The 17,821-nt window shown below is 38.5% G+C and overlaps 3 protein-coding genes across 6 annotated transcripts in view; 2 read left to right on the plus strand and 1 right to left on the minus strand.

Annotated features, from left to right (window-relative positions):
• grm2b (glutamate receptor, metabotropic 2b) overlaps positions 1 to 6,565 on the plus strand; it is a 29,393-nt gene extending 22,828 nt beyond the window's left edge. For both annotated transcript variants that reach the window (XM_044166392.1, XM_044166388.1), the window contains 3 exons: positions 156 to 1,219; positions 4,358 to 4,550; positions 5,886 to 6,565. In XM_044166392.1, the coding sequence (XP_044022327.1) occupies positions 156 to 1,219; positions 4,358 to 4,550; positions 5,886 to 5,959 (1,331 nt within the window). In that variant the 3' untranslated portion in view covers positions 5,960 to 6,565. The remainder of the gene's footprint in view (positions 1 to 155; positions 1,220 to 4,357; positions 4,551 to 5,885) is intronic.
• Positions 6,566 to 8,133: 1,568 nt separating this feature from the next.
• Positions 8,134 to 14,207, minus strand: rrp9 (ribosomal RNA processing 9, U3 small nucleolar RNA binding protein). The gene is given in 16 exon segments (XM_044166402.1): positions 8,134 to 8,268; positions 8,271 to 8,287; positions 9,664 to 9,737; positions 9,896 to 9,975; positions 10,251 to 10,396; positions 10,524 to 10,586; positions 11,377 to 11,511; positions 11,606 to 11,706; positions 11,834 to 11,926; positions 12,024 to 12,148; positions 12,303 to 12,429; positions 12,543 to 12,584; positions 13,347 to 13,414; positions 13,501 to 13,613; positions 13,729 to 13,808; positions 13,983 to 14,207. Coding segments are annotated over 16 exon segments (1,431 nt in total). The 5' UTR covers positions 14,067 to 14,207; the 3' UTR covers positions 8,134 to 8,185.
• A 154-nt stretch (positions 14,208 to 14,361) lies between these two features.
• On the plus strand, positions 14,362 to 17,812 carry LOC122861693. 3 transcript variants are annotated; one of them, XM_044166506.1, is made up of 6 exons: positions 14,362 to 14,656; positions 14,956 to 15,131; positions 15,228 to 15,384; positions 16,255 to 16,430; positions 16,663 to 16,882; positions 16,999 to 17,812. In XM_044166506.1, exons 2-6 carry the CDS (start codon positions 14,976 to 14,978, stop codon positions 17,199 to 17,201), a joined length of 912 nt encoding a protein of 303 aa, XP_044022441.1. In that variant the 5' UTR covers positions 14,362 to 14,656; positions 14,956 to 14,975; the 3' UTR covers positions 17,202 to 17,812. The 3 variants fall into 3 exon arrangements, with proteins under 3 accessions (XP_044022441.1, XP_044022423.1, XP_044022432.1); XM_044166488.1 differs by having other exon boundaries at positions 14,449 to 14,656; positions 16,663 to 16,891; XM_044166497.1 differs by lacking the exon at positions 14,362 to 14,656 and having other exon boundaries at positions 14,793 to 15,131; positions 16,663 to 16,891.
• The last annotated feature ends 9 nt before the right edge of the window (positions 17,813 to 17,821 follow it).

A 17,821-nucleotide genomic window follows, 5' to 3' on the forward strand; every position in this document is an offset into this window, starting at 1 on the left:
ATAGTGGTATATCCACAAATTCATGTAAATTAATTTAGTTACAAAATAAATTGTACCCTCAGCCTTTTTATTTTCTATTATTCTTGTCTTATTGTTCCAAGAGTTTTTTAAATCCTTTACAGCTTTAACATTGCTGTATTTTTGCTTCCTACCAGCTCCGTTCAGACCTGCAGACACGGAGAACATGGTGCGCTTTGACTCTTTTGGCGACAGCATCAGCCGCTACAACATCTTTCATTACCACAAAGAAGAAGGGAAGTTCATCTACAAGAAGGTTGGCTACTGGGACCAAAACCTGACCCTGAACACCACCCTGGTGCCCTGGCGTGACCACGTACCACCCACCTCCCAGTGTAGCGACCCCTGCAGGAAGAACGAGGTGAAGAGTATGCAGCCTGGAGACGTGTGCTGCTGGATCTGTATCCCCTGTCAGCCCTACCAGTATCTGCAGGATGAGTTCACCTGTGCTGACTGCAGCTTCGGTCAGTGGCCCCTGGCTAACTTGACTGGCTGCTATGATCTGCCTGAAGAATACATCCGCTGGGAGGATGCCTGGGCCATTGGGCCTGTCACCATCTCCTGCCTTGGTATACTGTGTACACTGTCAGTAGTGGGCCTATTCTTCAAGCACAATGAGACTCCTGTGGTTAAAGCAAGTGGACGTGAACTCTCTTACATCCTCTTGTTGGGAGTGCTGATGTGCTACCTCATGACCTTCATCTATATCGCCAAACCTTCCACTGCTGTTTGCACCCTACGCCGACTAGGCCTGGGCACCTCGTTCGCAGTGTGTTACTCAGCTCTTCTTACCAAGACCAACCGTATTGCTCGTATCTTCAGCGGGGTGAAGGATGGAGCCCAGCGGCCACGCTTCATCAGCCCCGCTTCCCAGGTAGCGATCTGCGGCGCTCTTATCTCCTGCCAGCTGCTAGTGGCTCTTATCTGGCTGCTGGTGGAGGTGCCAGGGGTTCGGAAGGAGGTTAGCCCAGAGAGGAGAGACGTAGTCACCCTCAAGTGCAACAGCAAGGACTCCAGCATGCTCATGTCACTCACCTACAACTGCATCCTCATCATCCTCTGCACTGTCTATGCCTTCAAGACTCGAAAGTGCCCTGAAAACTTCAACGAGGCCAAGTTCATTGGGTTTACCATGTACACCACGTGCATAATCTGGCTCGCTTTCCAGCCCATCTTCTATGTCACTGCCAGTGACTACAGGGTAACGATCTATGAAAATGTATTTTATAAAGTCAATTGAGCATTTATAATTTATATTTCTAGAAACTTCTCCAGCCCACTGTTGTGGAATAATGTATGTGGAATAATCTAAACATAGTCTAGAAATGACTATCCCTAGTGTGTTTATCATTCCTAAAGAAGGTGTCACTTTCAGATTCTATTTGATCACCGTCACCCAGACCCATGAAAGAGCTTTTCATGTGGGTTAAAGAATCTTTCAAGACAAGAACAAAGACTCAGGAGACAGATAAGGCAGGAATATACAGACAGAAATAATTAATGACAGTCAAACTGATCCATTGAATCGCGGCATTACTAAATGCTTAATGACACATTTCAGGTGCAAAAGATGAATTCTGGAGATTTATTACAGTTTTCGTTATTAGATACCAAGACTAAATCAAAACTGGTTTCCTATAGTTAACTCACCAAGCAGTATTATGACCTGTAGTAAAAATAATTGAAAAATCGGGGACATATGGCTCATTTAGTGGCATTGCCTCCTTAATAGGAAATATGACATATCTGCTACAGAGTTGTCACAAGGGGGTACAGTTTTGCAGCCTTTAGCCTTTACACAAATGGCTTAAGGCTGCATTTACCCTGCATCACACAAATGACAATGAATAAATGGGCTGAATATGCAAAACTATTATTGGACTTGTCTGAAAAGCTGCATTAGGATATACATTTTATTTTTCCGAAGTAGAAAATGTATAGCTGCAAGGATGAATTCATGTATTTCTCCATGCATAGTAAAGTAAGACAAAATAGACAAAACAACAGGCATAAAGCTAACAGACCATGTAAGATCCGAGTGCTGGTGCCAGCAGACTCAAGGGTACTGCTACAGCATTTGGTCAGGGTGTGCAACAAGGCCTCGATGGGGGGGGATTGTCTAGGATCACACAAGCTTTGTATCATCATGAGGTACCTCAGGCTTTTCATGTCTGTAGTGATCAGCATACCTGGCACCCAAACCGTGAACCGAAAACCTTTACCTTTCCTGATACCCAGTGGGAGATATGAGACCAGCTGAACTTTGTAGAATATAAGGCTTCATACTGGAGAGGCAGCACACAGTGTAATTGAAAGGATGAGTGGTTTGGCACTGCAACAGAGACCTTGATGCTTTGGTTCTGTGTGACACCAATAATTATGACCGTGGGTTCAGTTGCCACATTTCAAATTAGGGTTGGATAGCACAGAAATATTCTAAGGAGAGACTAGCCTTGTTACCCAGTGAATCATGATGAACTCAAAGTTTCACTGATGGATATTCTTTTATTTTCAGAAACATTTACATGTAAATTATTTCAAATCTCCTTCTCCTGAACATTTCATTCTTCTTATTTGATCAAAAGTCAACATTGTCTCTATAGAAATAGCCAATGCCTTAAGTATGTGCACTGTTTTTAACTATACATTAATTCATTATTTTTAAATAGATTTTCAAAAGATAAATTGCTGTAAATTTAAATACTGAATCTTAAATGTGAAAATAATTGACATTATGCAGTTATATCCAAATTAAAATGCACTGAAAAACTATAAAGATATCTATTTAACAATAAAATCAATCATATAAATATGATAAAAGATTTTAAAAGCCACTCAGCATTAAATAACGTGTAAAATGTAACCTCATTCTCTTTGCTGTCAGTTTTAAAGTAAGAACACAGCAGGGTTCATACAGTGTCCTATTGGTATTTCATAATTATTTGCATAAGAACTGTTAATTGGAAATAGCTGCTAGAAAGACATCTTTATGGCTGAAAGAGATAAGTAGCTGCCGACAAAAGACAAGTGAAGTAATATTACCCGCAGTCTTGGTGGTGTTTTCACCAGTTATTTCTGCACTCTAAAGCTTAAATGAGTGAGGACTTATCATATTTCTGCAGTGCAGTGTTGTTGTGCGGTATGTTTAGGAGGGATTTCACTTCATGCTGTGGTTCTGCAAATAGAAGTTCCTGGACTGCAGGGGTAACCAGTGGGGTGGGAAGAGATGGTGCACAGGAAGATGACCCCAGCAGTCAGCTCACATTAGCAGCTGAAATATGACTAACAAGGCCCTGACTTTCCAGGACAGCCAGCTGTGCTTATTCCACAGTCTTCTTCTTGTCCTCATATTCATGCACATACAGACGCACAATTAGAATTGCTAACATTCATAATTGACAACTTTACACACACATACATAATTTAAAATGGAAACGTGACTAATAATACTAGAGTATTAAAAGTATGAAACATAAAAAGTATATAAGAGCTTTCTGTTTTTGATATGACTGCAGGATGCAGCAACTTGGGGCAAATTTAGGCCAAAAATGTAGCACATTTAGAAGTGAATAAATACAGTTAAAGCTGTATGATCTGACATATAATCATCTGCGTTCATTATTAAACTAAAAAAAGAAAAAAAAATTGATGGTTGTAAATTATTGAAATGTGTTTTGACTAAATTTCAATCACGTAAAAACAAGAAAGCAATCAAAGTTGCAGTTACGACATACCTCCACAACATTTAAGTCAGGAGAGACCAACAAGATAAGGTAATACAGGATAATTATGTCATAATTGAGTGATTAGGATGTGGTAGGACATGAAGATAATTTGTGACCCCCATGTTAAACCAGGTGAGGTGAGAGAAGGAGAGGTGTTTTGTGTGCCGAAAGACAATGATATGATGAAGAGCGCATAGAGTGTACAGTATATATTTGACAGGGAGGTCATGATTGGTTTGGGAGTGATTTTTGGAAAAAGTGAAATGAACAGACTGGTTAAATGATTTGGGGTGAACCACAAAAGGGGTGAGAGGGAATTCCACTGATTGGATTAAAGATTTGGGAGCAACCAGAGCAGCAAACGAATAAAACTGTGAGTGAGCTGATTGGATCAAAGGCTGTAGTGAAGTAACAGGTGTGTGTGTGTGTTTGTGTGAGAGAGAGGGAGAGAGAGAGAGAGAGAAAGAGAGAGAGAGAGAGAGAGAGAGAGAGAGAGAGAGAGGTGCCAGAGCCAGGTGGCCTTTGAACAAACTTCATTAGTCCTTTTGAAGACAAAAGGAGAAATCCAAGTACAGACTGACATATTCATCATCACCCACTCTCTCTCCTCACAGGTGCAGACCACCACCATGTGTATCTCCGTCAGTCTGAGTGGTTCGGTGGTTCTCGGCTGCCTCTTCGCCCCCAAGATTCACATCATCCTGTTTCAGCCCCAGAAAAATGTGGCCTCACTCAGAGTCACAGCCAACCGCTTCAGTGCCACAGTGTCTGCTTCTGCCTCTGCTCCCAGCTCCAGCTACTCTAAAGGTACAAGTTTCCACCATAGATGGTACTCATTGCTCTATCTAATAATGTACATACTTGTACACCAGCACAAAGACATTCATGTTAGTGAATGTTTTTGACTGAAAATCATCACAAATTTTGACAATATCATAGCAATACATTTATTTTCTGCAATTTCAGCTGCAACCTAGTACCTAGCGACAGTTTAGGTTTTTAAAATAGGACGTAAGTAATAACACTGCAATCAACAAGAGAATTGCGATCAGACTTAAATGGAACACACACATTATTTTGTACTTTGTAAAATGGTGTACAGTATTGCTACATGTTGCATTTGTTTCAGAGGTTGTTAAATATTATTTAATAACACAGGCTTATAAGCACAGAAACCTGAGGATGAAAATAAGAAAATATTGAAAGTTCTTTTAGCTTTTTTTCTCTGGTTTTGCATCAGCATGGCAAAGCAATTAAAATCCAGTCAGTTTCTTTTCATGCTGGATAAAAGCAAGTCTTATCTAAAGCTTATTAATAAACTGATGACTAATTCACAGCACAAACGTCATAAACAAACACAGACACATAAAGTTTACTTTTTTAGAGCCAGGAGAGCTCAAACAGCTTTTAGTCCAAACTACAACTCTGCATTTAAACACTAGTTTAACTGTTCACTGCTTCACCTATACTAAAACATTTAATCTGAAATCAATGTTTGATGTAACGATTGAGAGCAGGAGGTGGAGGAAGTATTCAGAGCTTTTACTTAAGTAAAAGTCGAAATACAACAATGTAAAAATACTCAATTACATGTAAAAGTCCTGCATTTAAAATGAGTATTTGTTATACAGACAAACTGCTGCTGTGATTGTTATTGTTATAAAATGGATTATTGTTACTGATGCATTCGTGTGTAAGTAGCATTTTACAGTTATATCTGGTCAAGCTGAAGATAATTGCAACAGCATTATATACTGATGAGAAGTTTAATCTGTAACAATGAATCATATTTTATGAGCTGATTGTATGTTAGCGAAGTAGCTGTCAAATACAGTAAATGTGTAGTAATAAGTGAAGTAGAAGTATAAAGTTACATAAAACGGAAACACTCAAGTAATGTACAAGTACCTCAAAATTGTACTAGAGTACAATACTTGTGTAAATGTAGTTACAAGTTACTTTCCACCACTACTGAGAGCTACTCATAAACATGTAGACTGACACTTTTGGAATTGTGGAAGAAACTGACCCTAACCAGCAGACTTTTAGAGCCCATGTCTGTCCATTTCTATAATTCTGCTCACAGCTTTTATCTCTGGTTTACAGTTTTGTTTGGAAAAACTCTCTTTTTTTTCCTCCCAGGCTCAGCCTCTAACTACGTGCCAGCAGTTTGTAACGGCCGTGAGGTGGTGGACTCAACAACATCCTCTTTGTGAAAAAGGTTCCTCTCTAAGCACAAGAGACCATCCCCTCATCAGTCATCCCTCCATTAAACAGGGCTGTGTATGACGGAACCCCTATGCCATCCAACATGCTGCAGAGAGATAACTCTGTCTGGGTAGACTGACTGAAAGTGGCACGTGTAACTCTTAACTGTGAAAGCTAAATGATGTTCCCACGGCGAGCAGTATGTATCAATTGTAAAGCCTTTTTGTATAGATTTAATATGCTGTGATCTCCTTGGTTTACAGATACTGTAGATGTGATTAAATGCACCGTGCCTTGTCCTAAAGAGTCTTGTTGTCATATGGGTGCTTGTGAAGCAATAGTGTTATACAAAACAAAAGGCTGTTCGTATGTCGTCCTTACAGTGCTGTGAATATATCCAAATGTTGTAGACATTGACAAAAAAAAATGCTATGAAATAAATTTAGCCCTTCTGTTAAACAAAATATGTGACTAACCTTAGTGAATGTGATGAAAAGTAGGCAACTAGACAATATAAAGGACATGTGTTAATGTTGACTGGTATAACTGTGTGCTTTCCTGTAATTTATGTAAATAAAATGTTTTTAATTATTAAAAGATTAAATAACGCCGTGTTTGGGTTCACCCTTGCAATTCTTGACACTATTCAAACTAAATGCAGCTATTCAGAAACAATAAGTGTTTTTCACTAAGGGTTTGATTTTTTTTCCTCTTCAAAACCAAATGAACTTAGTTTAAAATGTCTGTCACTTTAGTTGAATAAACTTATTGGATTGCTTCCTCTTAAAAAAAAAATATATATAAAAAGGGACAGCAGCTGAAGATGTTAAGTTTGAGTTAACTTTTCTCCAAACAGGTGCAGCATGATTTTTAATTCTGCTCTAATACCAAGTGTATTGTACCTGGTGCTCAGATCTCTAAGCTATAACTATTGCTGTAACTACTAGTTGACTTAAGTATGTGCAATTATACATGTACAGTGCCTATAAAATGTTTTCACCCAAGTTGGACTTTTTCATCTTTTATACTGATTGGAGTTTCCTGATATTAAATTGCAATAACCATCTATAAACAACCCGCCCACTGTCTGCCTGGTCTGTTTTTATAGGTTAAATGTACATGCAACCCATAATTACAAAATTAAATGTCATTGTCAATACATTTAACTGTAAAAGTAAAATTTGTAAAAATGGTATTCCCTCCTAACTTTTATGTACAAACTATTAAATAATGACTAGATGTATGAATAACAGAACACAATTATGTACCAGTGAATAGGACAACACTTCTGCTAAAGAGGACACCTGCAGGAAAATTAAATAAAGTGCAAATACAAAACTAAACAGGCTCATCACTTTAACGTTAATACGCCAACAGTAACTGTCGCCTCATGATTTAACAGTCATCAGATAACGGCTTCTGTTCCCCAATGGTATGCTGATGAATCACTCTTTTGAATGTAATTAAAGGATTTCAGCACACTTATGCTACTGTAAGTTTCATTTATTGACGGCTACGGCTACATAATGTGAGCTACCTGATATTTGGTAGACCGTTAAGTGTAGCTGTTTTTTTGTTTTTTTTAAATTGCTTGTCACATTCCTTTGACTGCAAATGTTAATATTCTTTTGTCACTGACATTTTGCAAGATTTGAAAGATTCAACAGGTCCTGTAGAGTTAAAAGCAATGTTTGGCTCTGACAGGCTGACGATAACCTACACAGAAGCAGTTACCATGACGATGTTGGCCAGGGTGAAGCTCAAATTTAATCCATTAACCTTGCTTCGTAAGTATGATTTAAAAAAAAAAAAAAAATGATGTTAACTTTTCCCAGCAGATACCTTGACAGAGAAACGTTCAGCAGAATTCTCAAAAAGAGTATAATTAATAACAACAAAAACCACAAGTTTGGATCATAAGATGGAAAGAGACGAGTCTTGGTCAGCTCGGGCAGGATGTACTGACTCCTACGATACAGCCTCTTCTCACTTGTGGTCCAATCCAGACACAGCCCACCTTGCCGATTCCTTCACTAAAGCAGTTAAAGCTTCTTCAGAAACAAGAATCACAGGAAAGACTAACAGCGAACACCTGTATAAATAAATCACTCTGGGTGGTTTTTAAATTTAGATATATGCAATTTCTTTTTCTCAAAAAAGGAGGATAAACAAAAACATGATGTATAGGCAGTTTTTAAACCTTTAATTTACAAAACAAGACACTTAACAGTCCACTATTCAGTCATCTTGGCTTCCTCTGGATTAGGTGGTTTCCTTTTGAGAGGAATAATATAGATCCCATTCTTGGCCTCTTTTTTCTCCACCATCTGCCCAACCTGCAGAAAAACAAACAAACTTAGAATCAGAGTTAATGGATACAAATAGACTACTTCTGCCTGATTAAAAAAAAACAAAAAAAACAGAAAAGAAAAAGGATATTGCTGTTTTTGGATTATTATGTTATTACTATTATATTTTACACTGATCCATCAACAACAGTTCTAACTAAACCTTGGGGGTTAACCTCTTCTAGCAGTACCTCGAACATTTTTGTTTCCCAGTCATGTGAAAAGAAAAAGTGAATAAATGCCAATCAGACATTGAAATCAGAGCAAATACCACCCAATATTTAAAATGTTTGTGTGAGATCATACAATTACAAACTATGATCTGATCACCGAAATTGTATTTAACTGTCATGTTTGGATGCAGCCCCCAGTCTAGCCTGATGAGACTGGTTGTTGGAAGTTCTATTACAGAAGAGTCCATTTAGCCTTCAGGTTACATTCAGACTGTCAGCTCTGATTGTAATCAGAGTGCTTTCATTAACTTTAAGCAGCAGAAAACCCCTCATAACAACGGAAATCTGCAAATCAGATTCAAACTACTTTTATGAGTTGTTTGAAATCCAATTAAAAAAGGTCACATTTTCATAGATGTGTCCCAACCTGGTCACCAAATCGGATGTCAAACTGACCTTAAGGTCACTTAAGGTGAAATAACACTAATGTTATATTCCGAGTAAGGACAGCTGACTATATGTGTAGCATGAAATATGGCTACAGACAGACGAGTTCTGCATCACAACTCTGTGGCATGAACAACAAGAGAATATCTCTAGTCTTCATTTATTCTGCAGCTGTACCATCTCTTTATTAGAGAACAATGTTTGTTTATACAGAATTTCCTGAAGGAAATTATTCTCACTCCAGTGAGCAATAATCTAGAAACTTACAAATTGTCACAAACTGTCGGTGCACTTTGTGGCTAAAGTTTATTGGTTGGCATTTTTCCCCAAACAATGACCATTTCAAAATATGGAGGCATCCAGAGCACAAGTTTTTCTTTAAAATGTACAGTCAAAGGCAACAACAACAACCTCTGCTATTTAAATTAATTTTCAGGTATGTGGCAGGTTTTCAATTATCCACTATACACCATAAATGATAAACATCCATCATTACATGGCCCTTTTCTTGAGTTTCAATCAACTGATGTCATATCAAGATACTGTCACTTCTTTCAAGAAAACTCGAAACAAGTGAGGCTGCACTGGAAAAAAGTGAAATGTATTTTCACCTGTGACAGAGGCTGAGAGATGGATTGACACTGCCATCCAGTGGACATTTCATTCACTGGCCATGAACCTGCACTGACTTTTAGTAGTTCATAGGAACAGTTTCTATAGAAACATGATCATTAGTTGAGTTACCTGTGCTCCTGTCCGACTCCTGCCACCAAGAACTGACCGGAGCTCGAAAACTTCAGGCTGTTGACAAAACCGGACTGGGAAAGCAGAGGAAGAGACAACATAAGATATTTTGAGACGGCCATAGTGGTAGCTGCCAGGAATACACTGTAAATAATGTGTATAATTAGCTTAAAAACATCCTATGTAAATGTCACCTTATTCCTAAGAGAGAGAGGAGTAAGTAAGAGCTTACCACTGGTACACTGAATAGAGGCTCCAGTCCACGGTAATTCTGGCCACACTTCCACAGCTGCACCTGTGAGTTGTGTGAACCTGAACAGAAGAACCATCATTAAAGAACTTTATATGTCTACAGACAGCAGAACATCTTAAGTGCAGCTTAGCTAAACATTATCGCATCAACTGTTCTACTTGACTGTGTAGGACACTTAATCACAGTGTTTATTAATTATATTGATTAAATTTGCATTCATATAAGACAACTATGGAAAACTTTAATTGTATATTATAATAATAATAATAATAATAATAATAATAATAATAATAATAATAAAGCTGGTAAGGAGGACTCTCACAGCCAGAGGCACCTGAGGCAACGGTATCTGAGTTCTGAAGCGCCGCTACCGAAGCGACCCAATGAGGCTGCTGCAGCCCTGCATCACCATGGCAACCGTGAGCCTGCTTCACTGTGCTGAGAGGCTTCTTCTTGTTGACACTCCAAAGAGACACAGAGCTGAGGTCGTTCAGAAAATTGAGAGAGGGCACGAAAGAGAAACATGAATGAATCCATTAACACGATTACATTCTGGAACAAAACTGTAATTGAGACAATGTGACTGTAAAAGCTGCAACTGTCTTACCCATCATCAGCTCCTGTTATCATATGCTCCTCATTTATGAGCTGGATACAATCAATTGAACCCCTGTAGGAAGACAGAATAATGACAAAGTACCAGATGATGTTAGTCTCTATATGCTCACAGGATCTGTATGACATATTGATGAATATTAGAGATAGAATCAACTGTTCAACTCTACTGAAATCAATTATGCCATGAATTTTGGAGAATCAAATAAAACTATTCTGTTATCCCAAAGTTGTAGGATTATTTATAAATAATTACGCATTTGTACTCCCTATTCAGACCACACAGCAATTAAGGGTGAATTAAGGGTTTATTTCGACCAAACCACAGTTGGTGATTGCTGGAACAGTAGAAAGACTAACAAAGAGGATTTTGGTGAGTTTTATGTTGTTTCTGTCCAGTTTGAATGAAGTGTGTTTTACGAAGATCTGCGAGGTAAAATTACTGTTTTTCCTCAATGGAGTCTGGTGCGCCGTAGCACACATTTGTTTTGGTCTGAGATGCTGGTGCTCTAGTGTGACAAAAACCTCTAGGGTGAACATATAGACTAAAAGCATTAAGGATGACAGAAGGTATGTAAAGACCACTGAACATAATGATCGGGTTGCATTACAATCAATTTTATTTATTTTTTTTTTTTACATCATCACCTCACTACTTTAGATTTATTTTTATTTCCATCTTTGAAAAGTGATACTTCCTTACTTGACCATTTTAAAAGTGTGTCTATTAATTAATGACTTAGTGTGCACCAGTGTCTGTGGATCTGACAGTAAATCAACACATCTGAACTAAAAAAAAAAAAAGCGAGTCACAGAAACACCAGAGGAAAGATAGAAAGACTCACTCGTGACCGTGGAACACCAGCTGAGATTCCTCGGCTATCTTCCACACCCTTACTGAACGGTCCCTTCCTCCTGCAGTCACACAGCGCTCACGGCTCAGGCTGTCCAGTCCTGTGATGGCGTCTTGATGCCCAAAGCTACAGTGAGTCACAACAGCAGTTAAATTCACACATTCACGGCAAATGCAAGTGTTTGGCAGTGAGATCAATTGTTTTCTGATAAGTTACTCACAGAGTTTCCACATATGCATTCTCGTCCACATTCCACACCTTTACTGAGCGATCATGAGCGGCGCTGTACAGATCATGAGTTCCCTTCCTGAATGAAAGACCCTGAGAAGGAAAATACTTTTGATATGAATCACGGGGAGGACCATAGAGCTACAGTAAGTTCTACACAACTGTTAAGATAAAAAAGAAGTTATTCCATGCAGCTGAGAGAGAAAGAGGAAGAACGTACTGACACGGGGCCTTTGTGTCCTGTGAATTTATATAGATGTTTACATGTTTCTGCCTCCCAGATCATGATCAGTTTGTTCATGTCTCCAGTGGCCTAAAAAGATGTTGAGAAATAGGCTTTTGTTACAATATGACTCTGCTGGTTTTCCAAAACTGGCAAAAGCAGGCTATGCTGAGAGAGTACTACTCACCAAGTATTTTCCATCTGATGATATGGCCATACAAAGGATATGGGCTGTATGTCCAACATGCCGATCCTCTGTACCTTTCCTTCCACCAGGTATTGTGTGCAGTTTCTTCCCACTCGCAACATCCCCTGAAGATATAAGAAAAACACTGAACTATGTCTGCCAAATCAGACCATTAACTTTAGCAAGATGACAAGACAATTTTCACATGTATCCATATTTCAGTTTGCATACTTCTCTGAAGTATCAAAACAGATTTTCAGGATCTTAATGTACACTAACATTTAATGACGGAGCAGTCTTTGGCAGCAGAAAAGATGTACTTGTCATCGGAGGTGATGACCAGACAGGTAACTGGAAGTTTGTGTCCTCTTAACACTCTGATCTCTGAAGCATCCGGTGGCATGAGCTAAAAGACAGAATGAAGAATTTAAATAAAGTCAAACTGTTCATTAGCAGCTTTCCCCCCTAGAACATTGGACATGAAACGATGATAGCAGGGATGAAAATTCCCATACTTACATCTTTGGCAATGACTCGCTGAAGGGTTCCTTTTTGTTCAAGCTGAGGGGAAATCACATAAACAGCAAGATAAATAACATAGACCAGTGTATGGCAATAAATCTAACATATTAAATCCAAAAAGAATGACTGTGCTTAAGATCAAGGACATAGTTTTGGTTTCGGAAGTCATCACCCCAAACGAGGCCTCGTTACCACACACTCGTATCAAAGAGGTGTCACGTTGGTTTTGAATACGGGATGTCCTTGTCAATCTGCCTCAGTATTTTAAAACAGAGCTGTAGACTATTTAAAAAATGGATCCGTTTTTATATTACAAGCTTTTATTGAACAAAATGACAATAATGAAAGCATTAAAACCACTTGTCTTCCGACTAGGTCTCATCATGATCTCGGATTTAATCCATCCATACAAACAGGAAAACTAAGGGTTTGGCCCGCAGATTTTGCCTTTTTTTACTGTATCAAAATGTTTTGAAACACTAAAACTCTTGCAACACAATTTCTTCATAGTGATCAGAAAGTTTCCCCCGTTATAGGTTTTATCAACCATGTGAAGTGTCTGCAGATCTTTCTCTCAGGCTTCATATAGTCCCACCAATCTCGACCAAACAGAGAGAAAGGCAGCCTACATATAGCCTGGGAAGATTCAATGATCAAATGATCATTAAACTAAACTGTAAAGATACAGGGGTAGTGGCTGACAGAAACAGGATTATGAAAAGTGAGGGGGTAATGTCGCATTTCCCCAGCGGAAATTACACCATTGTCTATGATGTGCTTTAATACAGAAGACACTCTTACCACTTCTTCTTGAAGTCTTCCAGCTATCAGATCAGTCTCAAAGGAGTCGTCTTCTGCTTTATTTTCCTCTGATGAGATCAGATGACACAATAAATACATACATGCATAGAGTGTAATGTTAGACCTCTATGCTGTATGGATAATACAAGCTTACCTTCTTCCTTTAGTTGGTCGAGGTAAAGTTTGGCTAATCTAAGCTTCTTCTCCTGTGGAGTTTCCTCATACTCATCCTCTTCATTGGACTGCCTTTTCTTGGGCACTATAGGACTGTGCAACAAGAAACACAAATCACAACATATTTACCATTGCTGGGTCACTTCCGTGCTTTAAAGTCGGGACCATAATCAATGCATAACCCCAAGTGAGCACATCAGAAATTAACCTCTCTGTCTCAGAGTCGCTGGAAATCTCTTCGTTGTATTTTGAGTTGAGTTTCTTCGCTCGTACTTTGTCCCCATCGCCCTGCAGCAGGAGTTTTAAAAAAGTAGAGGGTTTGTAATGACATACAATAAGGTAAAGGTAGCATTAGAGCTTAAAGCGTTAGTAGCCGGTTAGATCAGGTACGCATGAGTCAACCTGTTGGTTAGCTAACGTTACTGTGATTTAGCTTACGTGCTAACAGTCCAGCTCACTTACCTTTCGTTTTGGCACCTCTGCATTTTTCCCCCTTTTGACTAATTTGGGGGTTTCTTTTGTCTTTATAAAGAAAGACGAAGACATGGTGAAACGCGACAAGCAACGTTTCAAAGTAAGCGACAACTGTAGTTAGAGTTAACTACACAACTAATTCAGGCAGCAAGTCAACATTGAACCCACATGGGTACACTGCAACCAAACTAGGATGCTAAAGTCAAGTTTGAACGCGGACGCTGATTGGCTTATCTTCCAAGTTGCACTAAATGTCCCGCCTTTTGTTAAAATACTGAATTTCCATTGGTTAAATTAAGAATTTAGATGAGCAGGAAACTGTACTAGGGCAAAATACTTCCCTCGGGGAATACATTTTCACAGCTTTGTTCCGCGAAAAATTGTAAAAATATAAATTTCACAACCCAATAATCGTATACACATTTGTACCATACACAGTAAAACATACATATAAGAGGCATATTTCACACATATTAAACCGGAAACGTTTTGCGCGGCTGTTAAAAATTTGCCGTAATTGTATCAGGATCTATGTACTGTACTACTGCAGTAGTACTACTACTTCCTCTACTACGCAGTACTTGCATTTACTGCGCTGTCTCTGTCCTCAGTGAGTGTGGTTAACGTTACAGTTTATCCCTGAAGTCAAGCTGGACGGCCAGGTGAGCCTCATCTGAACCGTCTAACATTAAATATCACATGTATTTGATAATGTATTGGAAGACAGTTTGTATCACTCAGTGGCTCCAGCTGGAGGCAATCTGAAGGCTAGTAGTAGGAGGGGTTGAGGAGGTAGGGGGAGGGGGATGCAACGAGAACTAACTTTTCATTATTGTCTCGCCTGAATGAGTTTCAAATGAACAGACAACGTTGGGACAAAGTTTGACTCAAAGTTTGACTCCATCTTGTGCAGAAAATCAATGCTTGATGTGTCAACTGATCAAATCTTTACTCTCCCCAGAGTGATTTTTTTTAACCCCCATGCCACCCAAGAGAGAGGCAGTAGCGACTCCAACACAACCACCAGTCAAGATGATAAAAATCGGCACTGATGCGCAGGAGTTTGGCTGTGATCCAGTGGAGGATAAGTACAGGTTGGCCGAAGAGTCCAGCTACTCACCTTTTCCCAACAATGAGGTGAGAGACTTTGCTATTTGATTGTGCATAAAAACAATTGTTGTTCACCTTACTATACATGGGAATTGTTTATGTGATTTCTTCTCATTTTGGCAGCATGAAACCATTGAATTTGATGAAGAAAATGTTGCAAGTCCAGGCATCAGAACAGACACCATCAGTCTCCTCATGAAAATAGAGCAACTGCAGGCACAACTCAAATATGAACGCAGATGTAGAATTTTGGCCGAGAGAGAGTTGAGGGAGCTGAAAGGTGGGTGGAAAAAGATGACAAATTTATTAATTGATATGCTAAAAGACCACACAGTTAACTGCTGTATGTGATTAACTGTAATCATAGCCAGGGCAGGGCTTTAGCTACCACTGAGGTCATTTCCTCTGTAATATTTTTGTAAATTTGGGAGATTTAATGACACAGAGGAGTTTACAATCCACGATTAAACACATGTTACATGCATGGCTGATTCTGATGTTTTTTAATGCTTTATTTTTTGTGTCCATAATTTCTGAATAATTTGCAAGAAGATTCCTGGACAAAACAATTTAAATTTGGTACAGAATAAAGGGAAAATTATTCCTCGTTAATTCAATTGTTACACTTCCAGTTAAATAGTTCAAATTAATCACTAGTGTAACCTAGATAGTCTTTTAGTCAGTGCAGAGCTGATTGTGCCAAATTTTTTCATCTCTCTACAGGCGAGTATACCATTTAACATAGTTTGAGAATTAAGCCTCCAGTAATGAATAAAAATGAATAAATATTTACCTGGGTTTACATTGAGCTTCTCTTCCAAGGACATTCCTCTGTTCTTTACATTTTTCTCAGGAAGGTTTCCAGGACATTATTAGAAAATTGCAGACCTGTTAAAGTGTTACCACATTAAATAAAAGGCATTTATTAGTCTATACATACCTGTAAATAAGTGTAGAAAAGGCTTTGAAATAACATCTAGACCACAATGCAGGGTGATAGAACATATAATATTATTATTAATATGTAATATAATTATATAACAGTTAAATGAAAAATTAAATGTGATTTTTAATGTGATTTTTCTAGATACTTTTACGAGTTTTGGTTGTTGTTTCAGCATTTCTAAAAGTGATTTGACACTTTTTACAGAGATGAACACTCTCATGATGCAGATGAGACACACGGCACATGAACTTCGAGTCACTCTGGATCACGTTCTCCAAGGAGGCGAGGCAGCAGTTGCACCACAGAACTCTCAAGATGAAAGTATCTCTTTCCTGGCTGAGCCTGAGGCAGAGATGAGAGTGGTTCATAATATCCCAGAGGTCAGTGCTCATACACTGCATGTCTTCTAGTATCAGTCCAATTTTGGGAAGATTGCTCAGTTCACTTACATTTTGTTATCATAGAAGAACTACTTTTATGTTAGTGCTCCTGAATTTAAAAGCTCAGATTCACCAATAGTAGACAATTTTACAAAAGTGGAGGTGTCAGAATCAGCCATTAATGCATCTTAATATGTTTGTAGGTAACTTTTTTTTTTTTTTTTGCCCTCAGGACGATCACAACTTCTTGTATCTCTCAGAGACTCTTCGAGTACCAAAAAATCTTTATGAGCGAGTCGCAGAGATTGCAGACTACAAGAAGTACACTTCAGCACTGCTGATGATACTTTTTGACAGAGAAACGTTGGCCACACACTCTCTGCAGGGCCGGAGGAACACCTTTACTGGAGAAGATTGCCAGAAGCCTCAACTCCCACCTGAGATCTTGAGAGGTATAATTGGTAAGATAAAGAACATTTAGTATCATTGAATTTTAAGCACACACACCTTCTTTGTAGATGCTTATTATTTATGAATCCGATAATTTGTATTATGTTTCTTCTTCCAGATCATGTGGCAGTCAAGTTCGGCGTTGATAGCAGCCATATAAAAACTGCAATCCGCACAAAGTTGAATAATGAGGACAAACTATTAAAGAAGAGACTGGGTTTGGGTAAAGCTGAAAACAAAGCTATTGTTGATCAAAGCTTTTGCCAAGATGCTGCACTTCTACCTGAAAATGAAGCAATGAGAAATAATTCTCAGTTATAGACTTCTGAGTCTGCCTTGATCTATTAGTCACCAGTATTTGTATATGTCTGATAGAAATGTGTGACAGGTTGCCTTTTTAATCAACGTCTAGTTTATTCAGTATTGATATCCAGTGCTTGAAGTTAGTTTTTTTTTTTAACACTTTTTAGAATTCTTACTTTTTTACTTTGACAGCTGCTGTTGTCAGTCGTGTGTTTGAAAAAAGTTCAACCTGGTGACCCAACCAAGACGTTGAACAGCACTATAAAATGTCACACGTGTAATCGTCAGTGGTAAAAGCAAAAGTGTTCTTATTTAATTTGAGGTAGTAAGTGGCTGTGTCTAAATAACAGGTTTGTGAAGTCGGTCTTTGTCAAACATTTAAACTGGTTTAACTTTTAAATCAGCAGTTTGAGAGTTGGACATTTTAAAGTAATAGCGATGTCATTTGTACCCTGTTCATGACAAATTGTGCTTTACTCCAAATGATACTGTGTTTCTAGAATAGTTTTTTGCAGTTGCAAAATATGCTGTAAGTGATAATTAATCTCCCTGCTTCCACAACATCTGTTACATCACTTCTCTGTTTGTTGTGCTTAACTACATAAGGGCCAATAAACTTTTTGAACTGATCCTTCTGT

This window comes from Siniperca chuatsi, linkage group LG2 (genome assembly GCF_020085105.1).
Source record: "Siniperca chuatsi isolate FFG_IHB_CAS linkage group LG2, ASM2008510v1, whole genome shotgun sequence".
NCBI lineage: Eukaryota > Metazoa > Chordata > Actinopteri > Centrarchiformes > Sinipercidae > Siniperca > Siniperca chuatsi.

Coding starts and splice junctions, on each gene's coding strand:
- LOC122861693 (XM_044166488.1), top strand. CDS start 14,976: ATGCCACCCAAGAGAGAGGCAGTAGCGACTCCAACACAACCACCAGTC. Junction 15,385..16,254: donor AGAGTTGAGGGAGCTGAAAG/GTGGGTGGAAAA, acceptor CACTTTTTACAG/AGATGAACACTCTCATGATG. Junction 16,431..16,662: donor TGGTTCATAATATCCCAGAG/GTCAGTGCTCAT, acceptor TTTTGCCCTCAG/GACGATCACAACTTCTTGTA.